General features: G+C 39.2%; 1 protein-coding gene and 1 long non-coding RNA gene across 2 annotated transcripts; both read right to left on the bottom strand.

The window, feature by feature from the left end:
- Positions 1–1,138: 1,138 nt before the first annotated feature.
- Positions 1,139–2,416, bottom strand: LOC122017550. The gene is made up of 4 exons (XR_006121392.1): positions 2,397–2,416; positions 2,261–2,313; positions 2,070–2,153; positions 1,139–1,291 (listed from the first exon to the last, which is right to left on the bottom strand). It is a non-coding gene; the product is annotated as an uncharacterized LOC122017550 (long non-coding RNA).
- A 13,449-nt stretch (positions 2,417–15,865) lies between these two features.
- Positions 15,866–17,401, bottom strand: LOC122013688 (zinc finger MYM-type protein 1-like). The gene has a single exon (XM_042569925.1). The coding sequence runs from the start codon at positions 17,399–17,401 to the stop codon at positions 15,866–15,868; it is 1,536 nt and encodes a 511-aa protein (XP_042425859.1).
- Between the last annotated feature and the right edge of the window lie 1,295 nt (positions 17,402–18,696).

The following is an 18,696-nucleotide window of genomic DNA, read 5'->3' as shown; positions in this document are numbered from 1 at the left end:
GGTCGCTCGCCAAGGAAGATCACAAGAAAGTCAGCTTCCTTATGGCTGGCGGGACCTACTGTTACAACGTTATATCGTTCAGACTGAAGAACGTCGATGCCACTTATCAAAGACTGATAAACAAGGTGTTCCAACGGTAGATCAACCAAAATATGGAGGTATATGTCGATGACATATTAATAAATCACTATGAGTCGCTAACCTTTATAAAGATATTAAGAAACCTACTGAACTCTAAGGGCATACGGAATCAAGTTGAACTCAAGCAAGTGTCTATTCGGGATAAAGAGTGGCCGCTTCATCAGATACATCATGATCGAGCGAGGAATAGAGGCAAATCCGAGCAAGGCGAAGGCGCTGCAAGACATGCCCCCGTCCCAAAGCTTAAAGGAGACCCAACAGCTGATCGGACGGATCACTGTGTTATCAAGATTCATCTCCAAATCGTCCGACCGGAGTTATCCATTTTTCAAGATCCTATGGCGCGTGACAAAAATCAAGTGGGACGCGGAATGTAACAAGGCATTCACTACAACAAAAACTGCAAACGACAACGGATATTATCCGTTGTCGTAGGGTCAAAAAACCGTTGTAACTGAGGGTGTTGTAGAATGTATTGCCCTACGACAACGGTTTTGAAACTGTTGTCTTTGTAGACATTTGACAACGATTTTTATCCGTTGTTGTTTATATGCTCAAAATTTGGCTACGAAGGATACGACAACATTTTAAAACCGTTGTGGTAGATAATTTCAACAGCAGGAATAAACCGTTGTGGTAGACTTTTTTTACAACAGATATAAACTGTTGTGGTAGATAATATTTGACTCGTTTTATTTTTTTACAACAGTTTTAATATATTTTACAATAGATAAAACCGTTGTCTTTTATCACTTTTTACAAAAAAATTCCGTTGTGATTTACCTAGTTTTTACAACATTTTTAACTGTTGTCTTTAATGTTCATTAATACCAAACCACTAATCTTATTTTAATATAAGCAAACCACCAATACAAAACTAAATATTTACTAGATTAAATCCAAAACAAACATCCATATATAATTCATCTTGTAGCCACATATATTACAAAAATATACAAAATGAGTTGTTACTCATCAAAATACACATGTTTTCCATTACTGTTCTCCATATACATTAAATCATATGTTTTCCATTTGTTGTTCTCCATATGACTTTTAATTTACAAATTAGCAAGGCAAGCTACATCCTAACAAAGCTCACTCCTTGCATAAAAAATCTCAAGTCTCACGAATTGGCCGAGTTACGTACCTGCAAGAGGAAAATTAAACAAAACTTATCAATTCCATATTTAGATTTATTCATATAAATCTACATAAAATACAAGCAATATAACCAACTTATAGTCTAAGAAATAAAACTTATGCAATACAAACTTATGCAATACAAGAAATTTCAGGATTTCACATAGCTCTAATATAAAGCAATTCCATGATGACACTCAATTCCAGAATTCCAGAATTCCAGAATTCTGATTTAGATTTATTCATATAAATCTGCATAAAATACAAGCAATATAACCAACTTATAGTCTTAGAATTTAACTTATGCAATACAAACTTATGCAATACAAGAAATTCCAAGATAAAAGAAACAAATCAGCTATTCAAATGTCTATTTAGGATGCGGACTTGCTGAGTTATAGGCAGGATTGACAAAATGACAAGAACTTGTCTAGACAAATGTTGAAAACAGACAAGGAATTTGATATATGCTTTGTTCCTGGAAAAATGTCTATAGTGACACTAAGAGTGAACAATCACTAATCCTATTGAACACATGTACAATTTGTAAAAATAGTCATGTCAGAGATTGCGATCATGCATACTCATGTTGAACACTATATCAAGTCTAAGTAACATAGACATGGAACAGTTGCAGCACTGGCACCATATTCAACTACACAAGCATTATCATACTAGAGATTTGAATGAACATTAGTTATCAAATTTCATAAACAGTAAGCAGTAGAGTACTAGCCTTGTATGTTAAACTTGTTGAATGTACAATATCTCATAAGAAAGTTTACCTTTAATGATATCACAATAATCACATCAGAGAGAATACACAAATCAATGAATTGATCCATAGTGAGTCTTAGCTCTTCAAGAACCTGAAAAATAAGGATGAGGATAAATCAGTAATTCAATTAGCAATAAGCAGAATAATTCCATCACAAAGATTTTTTTGGAACTAGGATCCATTAAATGACGGAGAAACCTCAGTGCCCCAAAAGCTAAAGTATCCATGTCTTCTGAGGCAACCGCAAACACCTAGAGATTGATAACAAACAAATACGTTTAGGATATTAAAGTTTAAAAAATAAAATAGGTTGTGTTACATTGCATCATTTTACCTTGTCACTTTTGCAAAGAGTTGCGCATTGCATGCTAACTTCATGTTGATTACATCATAATCAATAAGATCCTCATTTTACCTTATCACTTTTGAAAGTTCAAAATATATTTAAAGAAACTCTATGTTACATATGAAGAAAACAGACAATCAGCATGCTGACTTCATGCTGATTGCATCATATTCAATAAGATCCTCATGGTAATTTCCAATAAAATAACAATATCAAAGATTACCTTGACAGTCCTTTTTCTATACTTTTCAATTCCCTCCAGATCACCAGTTTGCAAACAGCAAATGTAAGCAACTAAGACAGCAAAAGAAATTCTAGCACACTAAAGTGTCCCAATAAAAGTACTTGTTATGCATAAGCAATGACCTCAATTGTTGTGTTAAGATCGTTAGTTGCATCTTCCCTCTTTGAATATCTAAAGAATAAAATAAGCTTAAAGATTATCATTATCTTGCAAAAAAAAAAGAGGAGGGGAACAATGACAAAACTGTAAAGACTAGCTTTTTGGCAAGTTCTTGTTTCTTCAGTTCTAGAGATTGACCGTCAAATACATATCTGGCATCAAAAAAATAATAATAAAATATTGTGGCTGAATGAAAAATAAAATGATATTTAGACATGCAAATGGACTTACATTGGCTCGATACATGCTTCTAATAATCTGATAGTTCGATTGAACATCCCTTGCAAATGATTTATTGGCCATACAAAATGTCAAGAGTTAGAAGAAGAAATAAAGAAGTCCAAGTCAAGCATAAATTTTTCTCAAAATTAGAGCACTTTAACATTTATCATCAACAACAAGATGGAATAAAAGTATAAGATCACCTTGTAACTTCGCCAGTCTGGTTAGTAAGAGTGTTCATGCCAGTTCTTCCGACAACGATCTGACAACTTTCACTAACCAAACAAGACCAATTTTCTTTGTCTACAAGTCGGTTGAGAAAGAAACGACTTTAAACTAATTGTTTTCACAAGCTCTGCTATAAATTGTGTTCATCATACAAGCTTTCTTCTAGAAGCGCAGGAGATGGATATGGCAAACAAACTAATTAAATTGTTCTAGCCCATGGCAATGACAGACTAAACCATTAGAAGTTTGTAGGATTATCAGTTGCTTCACTCAAACCAATTCTAACTCTCAGGCAACAGTATTCAACTATATTCCTCGATGATAAATATGGCTAACACAGTTCCCAAGAAAAAACATTTTTCAGATTCATACAAAGTCAACTCACATGAATAGAGTCTAATTGCAAATTACCATCATGGCATACACAAGGACTATAGAACATAAACCAAAAAAGAAAACTAGTTTACCTGAGCATCGTACAATAACTAGAGTAGCAAATACAACAGAGATGCCAAAGATGGAGTCAGAGAATCCCCTACACAGTTAAGTTAGTACACTTCAATTACAAGACCTTGAAGGGAATAACAATAACTACACACTGGGGAATTTCATCAAACAATTTTACATGCCTACCTCTCCAGCCCAAGCAAAGTAGCCACAGCAGTAACGACCTAGAAAAATCCAAGCATAATTGATTAAAATTCCATAGTTCAACCTCACAAATTGCAAAATAAGGGGAAAATAGAGAAGCGACGGCCTAAAAAAAAAGAAACGCTTCTGACAGAGGAATGAGTAGACGACATGCCTCTCGACTGAACTGCCGCCCTGAAGTCATGTAGTGTGTGTATCGATTACATGGAAACTGGCCAGCATTGTAAATTGTGAAGTCTGGAGTACTGAAATCCTCCAGTTCTTCAGGCATAGGGCGGATGCACCTGCGATCCTTCCAATTATTTCATGCAAAAGAGAGTTTTTCTTCTTCTAGTTTACATGTTTTCCCTTGACATTAAGGAGAGAAAGAGGAGCTAGTTAGCTCACTAACACTAATATATGCATATGTATGATCCAGCCTGCTACTAACACAACTATGATTCACTACTAAAGATGAACAGAACCAACACAAAGATGACTTATCTGGATAACTGTCGAACTATGGAATTGAAGAGCATCTTTAGCATTCTTATTAGTAGTATTTCTCACTTACATGTTGTGCATGAATAGGGAATGATAGGCCCTTGCAGAGACAATTTGAACTTTGATTCGATGCTCGGGATCCCAGTTGAGGAATTGGTCATTCACAAATACCTTGTATCATTCAAATGGCATATTAGGATCTATGAGGAATTACATCAAACACTTGATGTGCATGTGTACCTTATCCAAAGAGTTGAGGTGTTAATAGATCAAACTTCAAATAACTATGAAGGATAAGTGTTAGCAAATCACTTCTTTGATAAATGAAAGAAGGCTTTTAACCAAAGTAAGAAAGATTTCCAAATTATTAAAGTGGGACTGATATCAAATTCAATAGAAAACAATTACCAACTTCGATGAATACTGAATTTTGCAATATCAATGCAAATTATAAGTGCTTCAGATAATCCATTTATCCATATATATTTCCTGTCTTTCTGGAATGAAGATATGTAGCATATATTCTCACTATGGACAACAAAGACAAAACGTTGACATTACTCGTGCTATTACAAAATTTGCTTCATGCTCTTGACTTGTCAGAAAATCTAGTAGACCACAGAATTACTAAGGCATCATTCAACTGTCAACATTCGATTCTGATAGGCACAACAACCTTAACGTCCTTAGACAAGAATTTATGAAAAAGGTATTGAAAAAATACACAGGTGAATGACGAAAACTTATTAAGGAAAAGTGTCAATCCTACAAGTGTCACCATGTATAATGAAAAATGTATCAGATGAGAAAAAGGGATATCTCCCTGTTGAACAAACTTCAATTTTCCATTTTATTTTCATTTTATGTCAAGTTGGAATAAGCTTCTCCTAAATCAATTAAAAAGGATAGATAATCGTAAGGCTTATCCTTAGCAAATCAGGAGGCAATAGCTAACTTCCGTAGAAAAATTCCAATGCTAGTTGTCTTACCTACAGCTGATTCCTAATACCTTCATATCATACATAAAATTGAACATGGTATCAAGGTGCCAGTTAAATTTCAAGATTCCTTAAAAGAATACTCACTGAGCAGCTTACAATTTTGCAACTATATTGTTGAATCTCACTTTACCATTTTTAACCTAAGGCCTTGAATGTGTGCTATTTATGAAGATCATTTTCTTGTCCAAGGGGGTTACATTGATCCTATTTGTGATAGTAATCACTCATACTTCCTAATAAAAAACACAAGATATTTTGCTCATATCATGTGTATATTCAACATATATATTTTGCTCCATCAGATAATTCTTATGGATAAATCATAGAATTCGAAGATTGACCCTGCATCCTCCCTCAGATGAAGTGAAAAACTACAGGTCCTGGATATGCATCATATTGTTCAATTCTAATCAGCATGGCAGCTGATCCAACGATTTCTCATGTCAAATGATGAGCTCTCATATCAGTGGATGATTGATTTCATATGCATTGCAAGGATTCGACTCATAAACACTGGTTAACAGAAACCAAAGGCAATATAATGCGAGAAAAGATTCGGCACTAGTTATGATCAGTGCTTAACAAAGAAAGAACACAAGAAAAAGAATATATAGCCAAAAATATCTGAAACATCCACATCACTGTGTCATCCCCTAAAAGAAGAAGCTCCTTAAACAAAAAGAAAAAAAAAGGACAGAGGAAGAAAATATTCAGTGAAGAAACGATACGAAATGACATTATCTAACCACCAAAGAAGATCAACAGCAAAATCATTCTGTTTCTCCTAGCAGAAAACAAGAGTAAATGCAAAAATCTCTCAGAAACAGAATCTTGACATGGAATCGGGGAAGCGGAACCTAAAGTGATCACCTTCGAAGCTCCAACCAATCTGGAAGAAGCTTCCTCCACTGCTCCCCTGCGAAACTCCACACAAACCGCGCTGCCGTCTTCGGTTGCTGCCCTTCCCAGACCGATGAGAAGGCGACAGGAGGCGGCCTTAAAAGGATGAGGGAGGCGGCGAGAAGATGCCGAATGAAATCTGGATGTTTCCCCTTTTTTATTATTGAGAAAGAGATGTTTGTTTGGAGATTAAATATTGACCTGATGGATTGGAGCTGGAGCTTCTGGCGCTCCTCCTCTGAGATGGTGGTGAAGGCAGCATTGCCCTGCTGCGCGCCGTCCTTGATGGGGGTGGTCGGCGCCGACCTCTTCTTCTACAGGGAGTGCAGTTCGTCGATGGTCTTCGCCTTCACCAGCGGCGCGCTGTCGTCGTGGCAGATCCCGTTCTTCGGTTTCTCCCTCCTGTGTGTCTGGATCTTCGGCAGCCCATTGGAGAACGTCGCCGCTCACCAGGAAACTAGAAGGAGCACAACTTCGTATGAGGAGAGGGAAAGATAAATGGCTTAGGTTTGGGAACACGAAAACACGGCGCCGAAAAGAAAACAGCGAGGGAAAGGAAAACAATGAAGGGGGGGAATGACCAAATTCAATTACAACGGTTTTTTCAAAATTGTTGTCGTAGCCGTTAAAAACGCGGATAAAGACAATGATTTATAAAACCATTGTAAAAAGTGTTGTCGTTTTAAAAAAAAGTCGCTCAATGACAACAGTTTTGCTAAAACCGGTGTCTTTTATATTTAATGGGGAGTTCAAAGACAACGATTTTGGCAAAAACCGTTGTCTTTGAGCAAATACGCAATGCTTTCTCTTAAAACCGTTGTCGTAGGGGTGTTGTCGTTTGTAGTTTTTGTTGTAGTGATTGAAGGAGCTTAAGAAATACCTTACCTCCCTACCTGAACTGACAAAGCCCAATGCCAGGGAGCTGCTATGGATTTATTGGTCATTCACATAATATGTGGTTGGCTCAGCATTGGTGCAGCAGAATGACTCTGAACAACAACCGATGAATTTTCTAAGTCATATATTGAATGATACAGAATCTCGCTACACCAATCTCGAAAAGTTTGCATACATGCTAGTACTCACTACTCGAAGGCTTTGCCCGTATTTTCTCTCACATCCCATCATGGTGATGACTAACAGTGCGCTAAGAAGAGTCCTCCTTAACCCAAAAGTATATGAATGGCTGATCAAACGGACCACCGAGTTGAGTGACTTTGATATACAGTGTCAACCTCGAACAGCGATCAAGGTCCAAGCCTTAGCTAATTTCATCAATGAGGTCCAGAACGTTGAGCTGGATGCGACCTGGAAGATATATATGGATGGTTCATCCACCAAGCAAGGGGTGGAATCAACATCCTCTTAATATTGTCGCGTGAGGATAGGATGCAGTTGTTTGTACGATTGGATTATCAAGCTACGAATAATGAGGTAGAATATGAGGCCCTAATAGCTGGCCTACAGACAGCTCGACATGTGGGAGCCACAAGAGTCCTCAGTCATTCGGATTCTCAGCTGGTCACTTAGCAGCTATCGGCAGCTATCGGGGACGTTTGAGATAAATAGCGTCCGACTCAAGCTGTATGACAAAGCTTTCGAGAAATTGAAGATAAGTTTCCAAGAAGTGATTATGTAGAAGATCCTCTGGTTGGACATGCCAGTATGCTGACGAACTGACTAAGTTAGCAAACTCTTTATCGAACAAGTCTTATTGGTGACACACATTGACAGGGTAGCTGGAATGGCCTTCCTGAGTGACTGGAGGACACCACTAATAGAGTTCCTTTGATCGAACTTCACACCGCTCGACACAGAGGAAGCCGAGAGACCCGACACTGAGTGCGAGATAAGGCTATCGTTCGACTTATGGCATATCGGTAGTTCATGAAGCAAAGTTATAATCGGAGGGTGATCCCAAGGTCATTCCAATTTGGCGACTTATATGGAAAAGAGTGAAGTCGATCGGTGACATCACTAATCTAGAAGCATCATGGGGAGGACCATATAAAGTTATTCAGTAGCTCTGTTTGGAAGTTTACTATTTACAAGATAAAGATGAGAGAAAGCTCGAGCGGCCCTGAAGTGCAAGCCATCTTTAGCCCTATAAGGTCGGGTAAGAGGTGTGTGATTAAATTCAGATACACTTGTAAAGGCGTATATTCTATAAGTGCAAGGAAATAATGAATGAAAAACTTAAGTGTCCTAGTCTCTTGTGCCGATTGTCCAAGATAAAAGTCAAGCAGCGACTATAAACCTCGGTGCATCATTGTCAAAAAGTCGAATGACGACTATAAACCCCGATGCATTATTGTCAAAAAGTCAAGCGGCGACTATAAACTCTTGTGCTCCATCACCAAAAAGTAGAGCGGCGACTATAAACCCGGGAGTCGACAATAAACCTGAGAGTGTCTACGTCAATTAAAGTCGAGCAGCGGCTATAAACCCAAGAATCGTAGAAAACAATAATCAAGTGGTGGCTATAGATTCTATGTTAGTAAATAAACAACAGTCGAGCATCGACTATAAACTTGGGAGTCGACGACAAAAGACTGAGCAGCAGCTATAAAATCGAGAGTGTATGCCAAATAAAGTCGAGTGGCGACTATAAACGCTTGTGCGTCATTATAAAAAGGTCGAGCGGTGACTATAAACTCGGGAGTTGACGACAACAAAGTCGAGCAACCACTATAAATCCGGGAGTCTAAGACAACAAAGCTGAGCGGTGGTTATAAACCTGAGTGTCTACGTTAACTAAAGTCGAGCAACGACTATAAATCCTAGAGTTAACGATAACAAAGTTGAGCGGTGACTATAAACTCGGGAGTCGACGACAACCATGCCAAGCGGTGGCTATAAACTCGAGAGTCTAAGTCAACTAAAGCCGAGCAACGGCTATAAATCCAGGAGTCAACGATAACAACAACCAAGCGATGACTATAAAACAAGCAAAATGTTGTTAGAAAGTCGAGCTGCGACTATAAAACCTCGAACCTCGATACTACACCAGTTAAGCGGCGACTATAAATCCTAGTTCAACGGTTGAATGATAGATATAAATATTAGAAGGTGTCATTGAGATTTTCAATTAAAAAGGCAAACAGGCTATCGAGCTATGCTGAAATGATCAGTCAAATGTCTTAGCAAATAATTACTTAGAAGAATGGAAGCGCAAGGATTCACAATTGGAATATTTTCATGAGTATTACAAGATTGTAAGAGGGGAATCGAACAACCTTATGGAGCCGAGCAGGGAGGCATAGAAGGACACTTGGAATATTTAACAATACCCTACAACAAAAGTTGGTAACTGCTGAACAGACACACGTTCATTGATACCTAGAAATTTTTATAAAATATCAGGGGGGGGGGGGGGGGAGTACAAGAGACAACCTAAAAATTTAAAGAGAAGACTACTCGAGGTCGTAGAGCACATCATCTAGTAGCGACTCAGTGAACTTCTCCCTGTTTATAATCTTGTTGGTCAGCACTGAAGAGAGATAGCTGTCATCCTTCAACTATTGGATGGTCCCATCAATGTCATAGTTAAAGAGGTGAAGAGCTCAATCTGTGAGCTTGTCGTTGAAGGGGTTAGAACAGAGATAGTTACGCTTGAAGACTTCTGTCTGGGCTCTTCTGCTTGGTACATCTTGAAGGTTGCTCGGGGTGACTCTAATGCAGCTTTCAGTGAAGCCAGCTTGGTGTCTTTGGCGTCGAGCTGGAGTTTCATAGTTGTTTGCTCTACAGATCAGCAATCCCATTCGAACGCTAGAGCAGCCTTCGCCTCCTTGAGGTTTTGGGCCAAAACCCGAGCCTCCTTGTTTTTTATGTCTAAGTCTTCGATGGCTCAGAGCTTTCTACCGTTGGCAGAGTTAATCTTAACTCAAAGTATGAGCCTGCTTGGTGAGCCGGTCGAGTTGGAGGGCCTGCTTATCATTCTTGCTCCTCTCAGCATTGAGCGTCCGCTTTGAGTCTATTAGCTCCTCAGAGCTCCTTTGCAGGTCGACCTTCAATTGTGTCACCTCCGCGGTCAGCTGCTCAAGGTGCGCATGGGAGGTTTTTGATTGTCTGCTTGAAGCATGCGGCTACTACAGTTCGTGCTCCAAGAATGTCAACCTCTAGCACATAGCTAGGATTTTGACTCAGAACTGTAGTGAAAATAGGTTAATGAGTGCCGGTCCAGAAATACAAAAGTAAATATAAGGATAATATATATATACCCCGATGGACTTCTAAGTATGTTCGTCCGCGAGCTCTCCACGTGAAATGGTCACCACGCGGGCTTAGGCATCAACCCAGACTTGTGCCAATGGTCCTTGAATCTTGATTTGGTGTTCGGGGGAGCGTGACTCGGCGTCGTCAGGATGGCACCACTCATCCGTTAGTAGGTGAATGATGGTCATTATGTACCTACGACCGCTCGGACCTGATTGCTCGGAAGTGGCATGTCCTTTGGATTTGGTCGTAGGGGAGGAGCGGATAGTAGATACTTGGGCGGCTAGCAGGGATGACTAGGGTAGCATGTACATGATGGGCTGCGCGCATATGGTCCCCTAAGGCAGCGTAGACAGTGAGGGTATCTGGTCAGATGACATAGGAGTGGAAACCGCAGTTGTCCCTCGCTCAGGAATGACAGGATATGAGGTCTCCCCTGCTCGGATGGCGGACTTTAGGCAGTAGGTGCAGAAGTTTGCTGGGTAGAGGAATGACGAGATATGAGGTAGTCGAACGAGACGAAGCTTCCCCTTGATGTCTCTTGCATCGAATTAATAGCTCACCCAAGGTGGACGACTTCGAGGGCACCGCGATTAGCGCCATTAATGGTCGCTCAGGACGGAGTTCTGCTATGGCAGCCGCGACATTGCTAATCGCCGTCTGGCTTCCTCCTGCCTCGCTAGCTGCCACGTGGCTTCCTCATGCTTCATTAGTCGGATCGTCAAATTAGTTGGCCGGTAGTAGGCCACGACTTTCCAGCTTGGCAACTCTCTTAGCGTTAATTTCAGCGTCAATAAGCTTGCATTTGCCGCTCAGCCGTGCCCTCAACATGATTTGAGCTGCAAGAAAGGAAAATAAATTAGTAAGATTCAAAGATGGGGAGAAGAAAGGGCATACCTAGGGTAACGGGCAGCCATGTTCAAATCGGGCTCAATCCAAACACATATAAGACACTCTCCAATAACAGCTGGTGTATGTGATATTTCTGACCGACTAGACTAGAGGTTGCTTGGAGGTAGTCCGATCAACTTCGATATCTTCTGAGCGATGGAGCCTTCATCGCTTTCATTTGCCAGTCGGTCAGAAAGTTGGGCCGAATGGGAAAATGAACAAAAAAATAATGCTCCTTTCGGTGCTTATTAGAGGACGACATTTTTTCAAAAAAGACAGCACCTACTTGGGCTTGGAATAGAAAGATTCTCAGCTCAGATAATTTGGGATAATAAAACTAATAAAACACCCGAGGTACTAAAGGGATGTCGTACAGACGGAATAGCATGACCACTTCGCACAGCAGCTTAAAGGAGTTGGGCACTAGTTAGTGCAGAGAAATGTGGAAATATCTACATACTTCTAAGTGTTGGTACTCTAAGGTTATTTTTTGTGTGATCAACCAAGTTAAGAGCCTGTTATGTTTGATCCCTGTATCTAAGTGTGCAGGAGCTTAGGAGCACAGGAAGTCGAGCGGAGCGGAAGACGCGACTAGCTAGAAGGACGACACGAGAGAGAGCTGACAGGCTCGGTGCGTCCGAGGGACGAGATGCTGGGGAAGAGTACACCGATGGACGAGAAGGATGTGTGTGACGTTCAAGGGACGAGAAGCCGGAGCGAAAGACTACTCGAGGAGAAGACTGAAAATTAGATTTGGATGAGCCCTATTCCGGTTGACCGAAATCACCGAGGCGATTGGAGCAGCGGAAGAGCTAGAGTGGAGCTATGGAGCTGCTAGAGGCATCTTCAACAGGAGTTGAAGGGGCCTCTGTGACTTTCAGGCAGAAGACACTTTCAATGACTGAAGGCGCCTTCAATGGCTGAAGGCGCCTTTAACCAGCCATGGAAGGTGCCTTCAACCAGGTAATGTTGGTCGTTGTGGAAAGGATAAAGTTTTATCCTTTGGCCTCACTAGAGGCACCTTCCAACCCTATGGAAGACGCCTTTAGCCTTCGGATAAGTTTTTCCAGGATCTATAAAAAGACCCCTGGACCTAGGAAAGATGTAACAACTTCAATATTCAGTTTTCTAGTCATTTCTGAGCTTTCATTGTATGCAAAAGGCTTCTCCGCCTTCAGCGAAGGAGATTCTTATTGAGCTTTCACCCGCCTTGGATTAATAACTATCTAGGTTATAACCAAGTAAATGGTGACCTTTTACTCATTTCTTTTAAATTATTAATTCTGTTTTAATTACTTTATTAATCTGAGTTGAAAGTCGAGAAAGGTATTTTATTTTAGTGTTTCAGACAATTCAACCCTCTCCAGCCGGCCTACCCGGACCAACACTAAGAAGAAATGGTGAATGGGAAAACGAAGGTCGGCGTAGAACTGGTCCTTAAAAAAGGGCAAAAAATCATCGGTAAACAAATGGGCTCGGTCATAAGCAGAGGTGATGGCGATTTGATAATCAGTGGGAAAACGATAGGTAAGTCTCATCTGATCAATTTCGTTGCCGTTAAACTCAAATCCAGTAGAAGTATACCACAGCTCGGGGATGGACTCAGAGGCTGAGTAGACGCAACCATAGAAAACAAAGAGGGAAGAAAATCAAGGACTCGAGGAGAGAAAGAAAGAAAAAGCATACTGAGAAATATCGTCGACGATGACGAGGAAGGAGAGAATCGGCAGGGAGCATGCGCAAGAGAGAAAGGGGGATGAAGTAGGAGAATGACAATGTGTAAGGGCTTATAAACCCTGGGGACGATCGCTCTGAGCCATTCAATTGAGGGTTAGAGAAAACGAAGCCAAGATCTAGTCGTAAAATTTAAAATGGCGCTTGTCATATCAACCACGAATATCTGCCTGTCACATCGAGCATGCGGCGATAGAGAGTGGGACATGTGGCGGCTGACAACTAGGAAGCATTAATGAGGCTTAATTAAAAGGCATGGGTGGCGTGCTCGACAATAATGACCTGCTAATAGCACAGTCTTCCAGAAATTGGAAGGACATCAGCGACCATTAAAAGGCACACATCCGAGGAAACAGTGAGAAGTGGAAAAATCGCTAAGTGTCGTTGCCAACCATCCCGACTAGCAAAAATCTCTGACTAAGAAGCGGTTGAGTGGTGACAATGTTAACATTCATCATAGCCGAGCGGTGGCTCTGAACCCAGGTCAATAATTGATAGCCAAGCGACGATTCTAAACCTAAGTCATTAATTGATAGCCGAGCGACGATTCTAAGTCCATGTCAGCAAGATATAGCCGAGCGGCGACTCTAAACCCATGTCTGCAAGATATAAAAAGTGACAACTCTAAACCCAGGTCAACAAGATATAGCCGAGCGGCAGCTCTAAACCCATGTCAACAAGGTATAGCTGAGCAGCGGCTCTAAACCTATGGGAGAAAACAACTTCAACGTCCTTTGTAGCCGAGCGATGGCTCTAAACCCGAGTAACTGGAAAACAGTCAAGCGGTGGCTCTAAACTCAAGTCGACAAGATAAAGTCGAGCAACGACTATAAAGACGATGTGAGTCGATCGACAGCTCTAGAACAGAGAATGACCGATCAGGCAGAATAGTCACTGAAGATACTGCTTGTCTAGTCAGTCGAACTTATAGCCTCCTTCGACTAGACTTGAGTGGAAGACTTGTGATGCAGTGGTAAAAGGGGCAAACCAAGGATGAGCTAGAGGCGAAAAAGGCGGTCGACATGGAAGTCAAAGTCAAGGCAATCAAAGTCAAGGTGGTCAATGCCAGGGAACAAACGGGCTCACCAAAGTTGGCCAAGCGGAAGTCGACGCCAACTGTCAGTGAGGAGGCTCATCTGAGCAGATCACTTTTTTGGCCGGGATCACTACAGAAAGAACATCAGATGTTCACAACTGACCAGGTGAATGCTAGGTCGACCAGAGCGCCTGTCTGGTTGGGCAAGAAACAACCTACTGCATCGAGTGATTACGGAGAAGAGCCTTGAGTGATTGGGCGAAAAATCCTAGCCGAGAGGCTCACCCACTCGACCAAACAGCGGGACCCTCACATATCTCGTAATATCCTTCTGGGAGGTAGTATTGCTAACAACAGGACATGATCAACATGCAAATCGTGCGACAGAGGCTTTTACTGTCATATTAGCTGGGATTTGCACGTCCTGTTAAGATATGATATTGGAGATATTTTTTTTATATATATTTTCATAGGACAGTTGGGAAAGCGTGTCTATATATATATATATATATAAAGGTTTATGTATCGGTATGTGATAAATGTTATCTTTTATTATTGTTATATTACTTTATTATATATATATATATAAAGGTTTATGTATCGGTATGAGATATATGTTATCTATATTTGTGCTTTTATTGTTGTTATATTACTTTATTAGTTTTTTTATTATTTCAATAACTGACTTAAATATGAGACAATTAATATCAGGACCCTTTCCTGATAAATACTGACGTCCTGTATATTACAAAATAAAATAAATTCTTCACAGGATCCATCGAGAAATTATATTTTCAGTCAACCGTTTTCATCATATTCAGACTGCACGAAGGCTGTTGGTAACTCCCCGTGCATTTACCGAACGCCCCCTCGGCGTTCTTCTTGCCCTCTCTCCCTAATTAGCATCGATCCAAATCAAATATAATGAACGTGTTGATGGGTGCACGTCGACCAAATCTTAGCGTGTTGGTGAATGCATGGACCTGTACGAAGCTGCCATCTGTCTTAGTTGTTGATATGTTGAACTTTGAATTGACTACCATTGTCATGGTCAGTTGGTCAAAGGGAGACAGATTCTTCCGATCGTGTCGGACGGATGGAACGTTAGGCGTTGATATCATGGCACGTATTACACGCTCAAAATTCTCACAACTTGAATTCGTAATCAAGATCACAAGATAATAATATTATCATTACGTCAAGACTCAGTGTGATCGACACGTATACTGAACAGATGATCTCACTCAATCTTAATTTATTTCCAAACGTAGATGATATAAAAAATACGGATAGACGAATTTTAAAATCATTACCGATCAAATTTAATTTATGATACTGTACATAAAAATAGGATTCGATAAAATCGTATAATTAGAAGAAAAGGGGATATGATAACTAAGAATAATCTAAAATTAAGGGGATATGACGATCAGAAGTTAAAGAGACGTGGCAGACTGATAGTCAATAGTTAGGAGAAAAGAGTTAGACCGTCTTATGTCACCAGCTGCATAATTTCTGACTGAGTACAGATAGAAAAAGGTTCCAGATCTAAGACATGAGACGTAACCAGGGACGGATCCAGGAATTAGAGTTGGGATAGGCTTAAATTTAATATAACAAATTATATATTATTATTAATAAATATAATAAATTATAGATATATAACCAAAAAAAATTCATTACATTATACTGCTCAAAATTGTTCCCTACGAGATTTTGAAACATAAAATTCATCTATAATAGAATCTACATCTATATCTTTAGCTAAATCTCGTTCAATATAGAGTGCTAAACAATCTTCAAGAAAATCATCCTCCATTTTATTGCGAAGTGCCGTCTTCACATGCTTCATTGCTGAAAATGCTCGCTCAGTAGTGGCGGTAGAAACAGGTAACGTCAAAATAAGATGAATCAATCTAGTCAACATAATGTAAACCTTTGACCGTCCACTCTCAGTCAATTGCTGACACAACTCAACAAGTGTTGAAACCTTCAAATTTTGCACTACATCAAGTTTATAATGTACCAATTCATACTCCAAAGCAACGATGTCTTGACTTGTGAAATCTTCAGGATAAAACTTCTTTGCAAGTTTGCAAATATCATCACTGTTGATTGAGTCAAATGAATTTTTAGGATCTAAAGTTGTACTAAGAGAAAGTAGTTCCATCGATGACTCATTGAACCGAGTATTTAACTCCATCAAGATGAAATATATTGCTACATTAAAAACATCAAAGTGGTAATGATGCTCAACTGTAGTTTGCTGACGAGAACGACCTATCTTATATTGGCAATCAAGGTCAGGCACATCAATTTCATTTCTCGAACAAAAAACTTTCACTTCATGAAGAAATTCTTCCCAACCGCATTCTCTAAGTTTTTGAAGGATAGTTTTGGTAGTAGAGACAAATGTAATAGCAGTCAAAATATCTTGAGATTTTCTTTGAAGAATTTGACAAAGAGTATCTGTTGTTCTCATAATTTTATGCATTAAGTGCAAAATGAACACAAATTCAAAGCTTGCCATGTTTCTGTAAATTCCCCGAACTTCAGCCTTAACTCTTGCATTTGGAGAATAGTCACTAAGAACTTCAAAAACTTTGCAAGTTGCAGCGTACATACCTATCAAGCTTTTTACTGAGTCATAGTGAGAACTCCAACGAGTAGCTCCTGCCCGTTGCAAACTACCAATCTGATTGGCCCCACTTCCGGAATCACGTTCTCCAATTGCCAACATGTGTTCAATTTCATTTCTTTGTGTAGTACATAACTCAGCAATACGCTTAGTAGAAGAAGTGACAATATTAACAATATTGTCCAAATGAGAAAAGAATTCCCAAATAATGCTGACATCCTTGGCTGCAGAAACCAATGTTAGTTGTAGTCGATGAGCAAAGCAGTGGATATAATATGCATAAGGACACTCTCTGAGAAATAATGCCTGAAGTCCATTCCATGCACCACGCATATTGCTAGCACCATCATATCCTTGACCTCTAATTTTCTTAACTTGTAAGTCATAATGTATAAGAACATTTGATATTTCATTTTTCAGATTCAATGAGGTAGTGTCACTAACACTTTTGATGGCAAAAAATCTTTCTGTCAAAATCTCATGATCATTCACAAACCTCAAGATAATGGCCATTTGCTCCCGTTTAGATATATCTTGTGCTTCATCAACAAGAATACAAAAGACTTTATCTCCAACTTCTTTACGAATCATCTGTCGTACTCTATTGGCCATAATATGTAAAATCTCTTTCTGAATTTCTGGAGCAATATATTGAGCATTTTTTTGGAGCATTTTCTAGTACAACTTCATTAATTTCTATACTCATTTTTGCAAAAGCCTTCACCAATTCAAGAAAATTTCCATGATTAGATGAAGATAGAGATTCATCGTTGCCTCTAAAGGCACAACCTTGAAGTGCTAGCCAGTGAACAGTGACAATTGAGGTCCTCAAACGCAAACGATTTTTCTCCTTTTCCTCTTTAGCTTGAACATGAATCACATTATCGATATGTTGAGAGGGTCTCATCAAATTTTCAACCCTTCTCTCACACATAGTATGAGGTGAAGAAGCTACAGAACCAATATGAGCAAGAAATGCACATGTTTTTCCTTGATTTACTCTTTTCCAATTGTCAAATCCTTCATTGACCAGTGCTGAGATATTAGATGAATTAATATCATTCAGAAAAAGAAAATAATAAAAACAATATGTCTTATTTGTTGAAGGCGAATATTCCAACCAATGAAATTTCTGGAACCATTTTTTTTGAAATCGACGATTTTGACTTCCAAATTTTGTAGCCGGATACTCCAACATATCTGGTTGATAAGGCCCTATCTTTAGATATGAACGTCTTATCTCATCTCGTATATTAACATGATATTCACATATTTGTTTTCTTTTCCCCGGATCTCGTACAATACAAGTAGAGGATGACTGATGATCTTCGTTAGGAGAAGAAATAGAAGGGATTTGAACACTAGGAATGAGAAGATTCTCACTAGATTGATGTTCCATTGTAGTAGGAATTGAAGTATTTTCACTAGTTTCACGATCTCTCTTTTTAAAGAAAGAGGATATTAATGTCTTTCCTTTCTTTGTAGCAGATTGATGTTCCATTTGAGATAGTTCAATTATATCTCCTAAATAAATAATCAAATAAATAAACAATTAATGACTTAAAAAATTATGTGAGGAACTAGTTTAAGATAAAATATAAATTATAATCTTATTCTAAAAATAAAACCTTAAAAAGTTAAAGTCAACTTAAGGGTACAGGGTACTAATCAATAAAATAATGATATTACTTTATTTGATTACCAAAGTATATTTACAGATTTACTCTATTGATTACCATTTACCAAAGTAAGTCAAGTAAGTTAACAACTCAAGTAGTGACAAAATCATCGCTTTAGAAAAGCTAAGGCAGCAGTGACACAACATGTAAAGCAAATAAGCAATGCTTTGGCAATTGGCAATGAAGACACAATGTTGGCTGCTTAAT

This window comes from Zingiber officinale, chromosome 8B (genome assembly GCF_018446385.1).
Source record: "Zingiber officinale cultivar Zhangliang chromosome 8B, Zo_v1.1, whole genome shotgun sequence".
In the NCBI taxonomy this organism is placed as follows: domain Eukaryota; kingdom Viridiplantae; phylum Streptophyta; class Magnoliopsida; order Zingiberales; family Zingiberaceae; genus Zingiber; species Zingiber officinale.
Note: the sequence above shows the minus strand (reverse complement) of the source record. Positions and strands in the feature narration are given on the sequence as shown.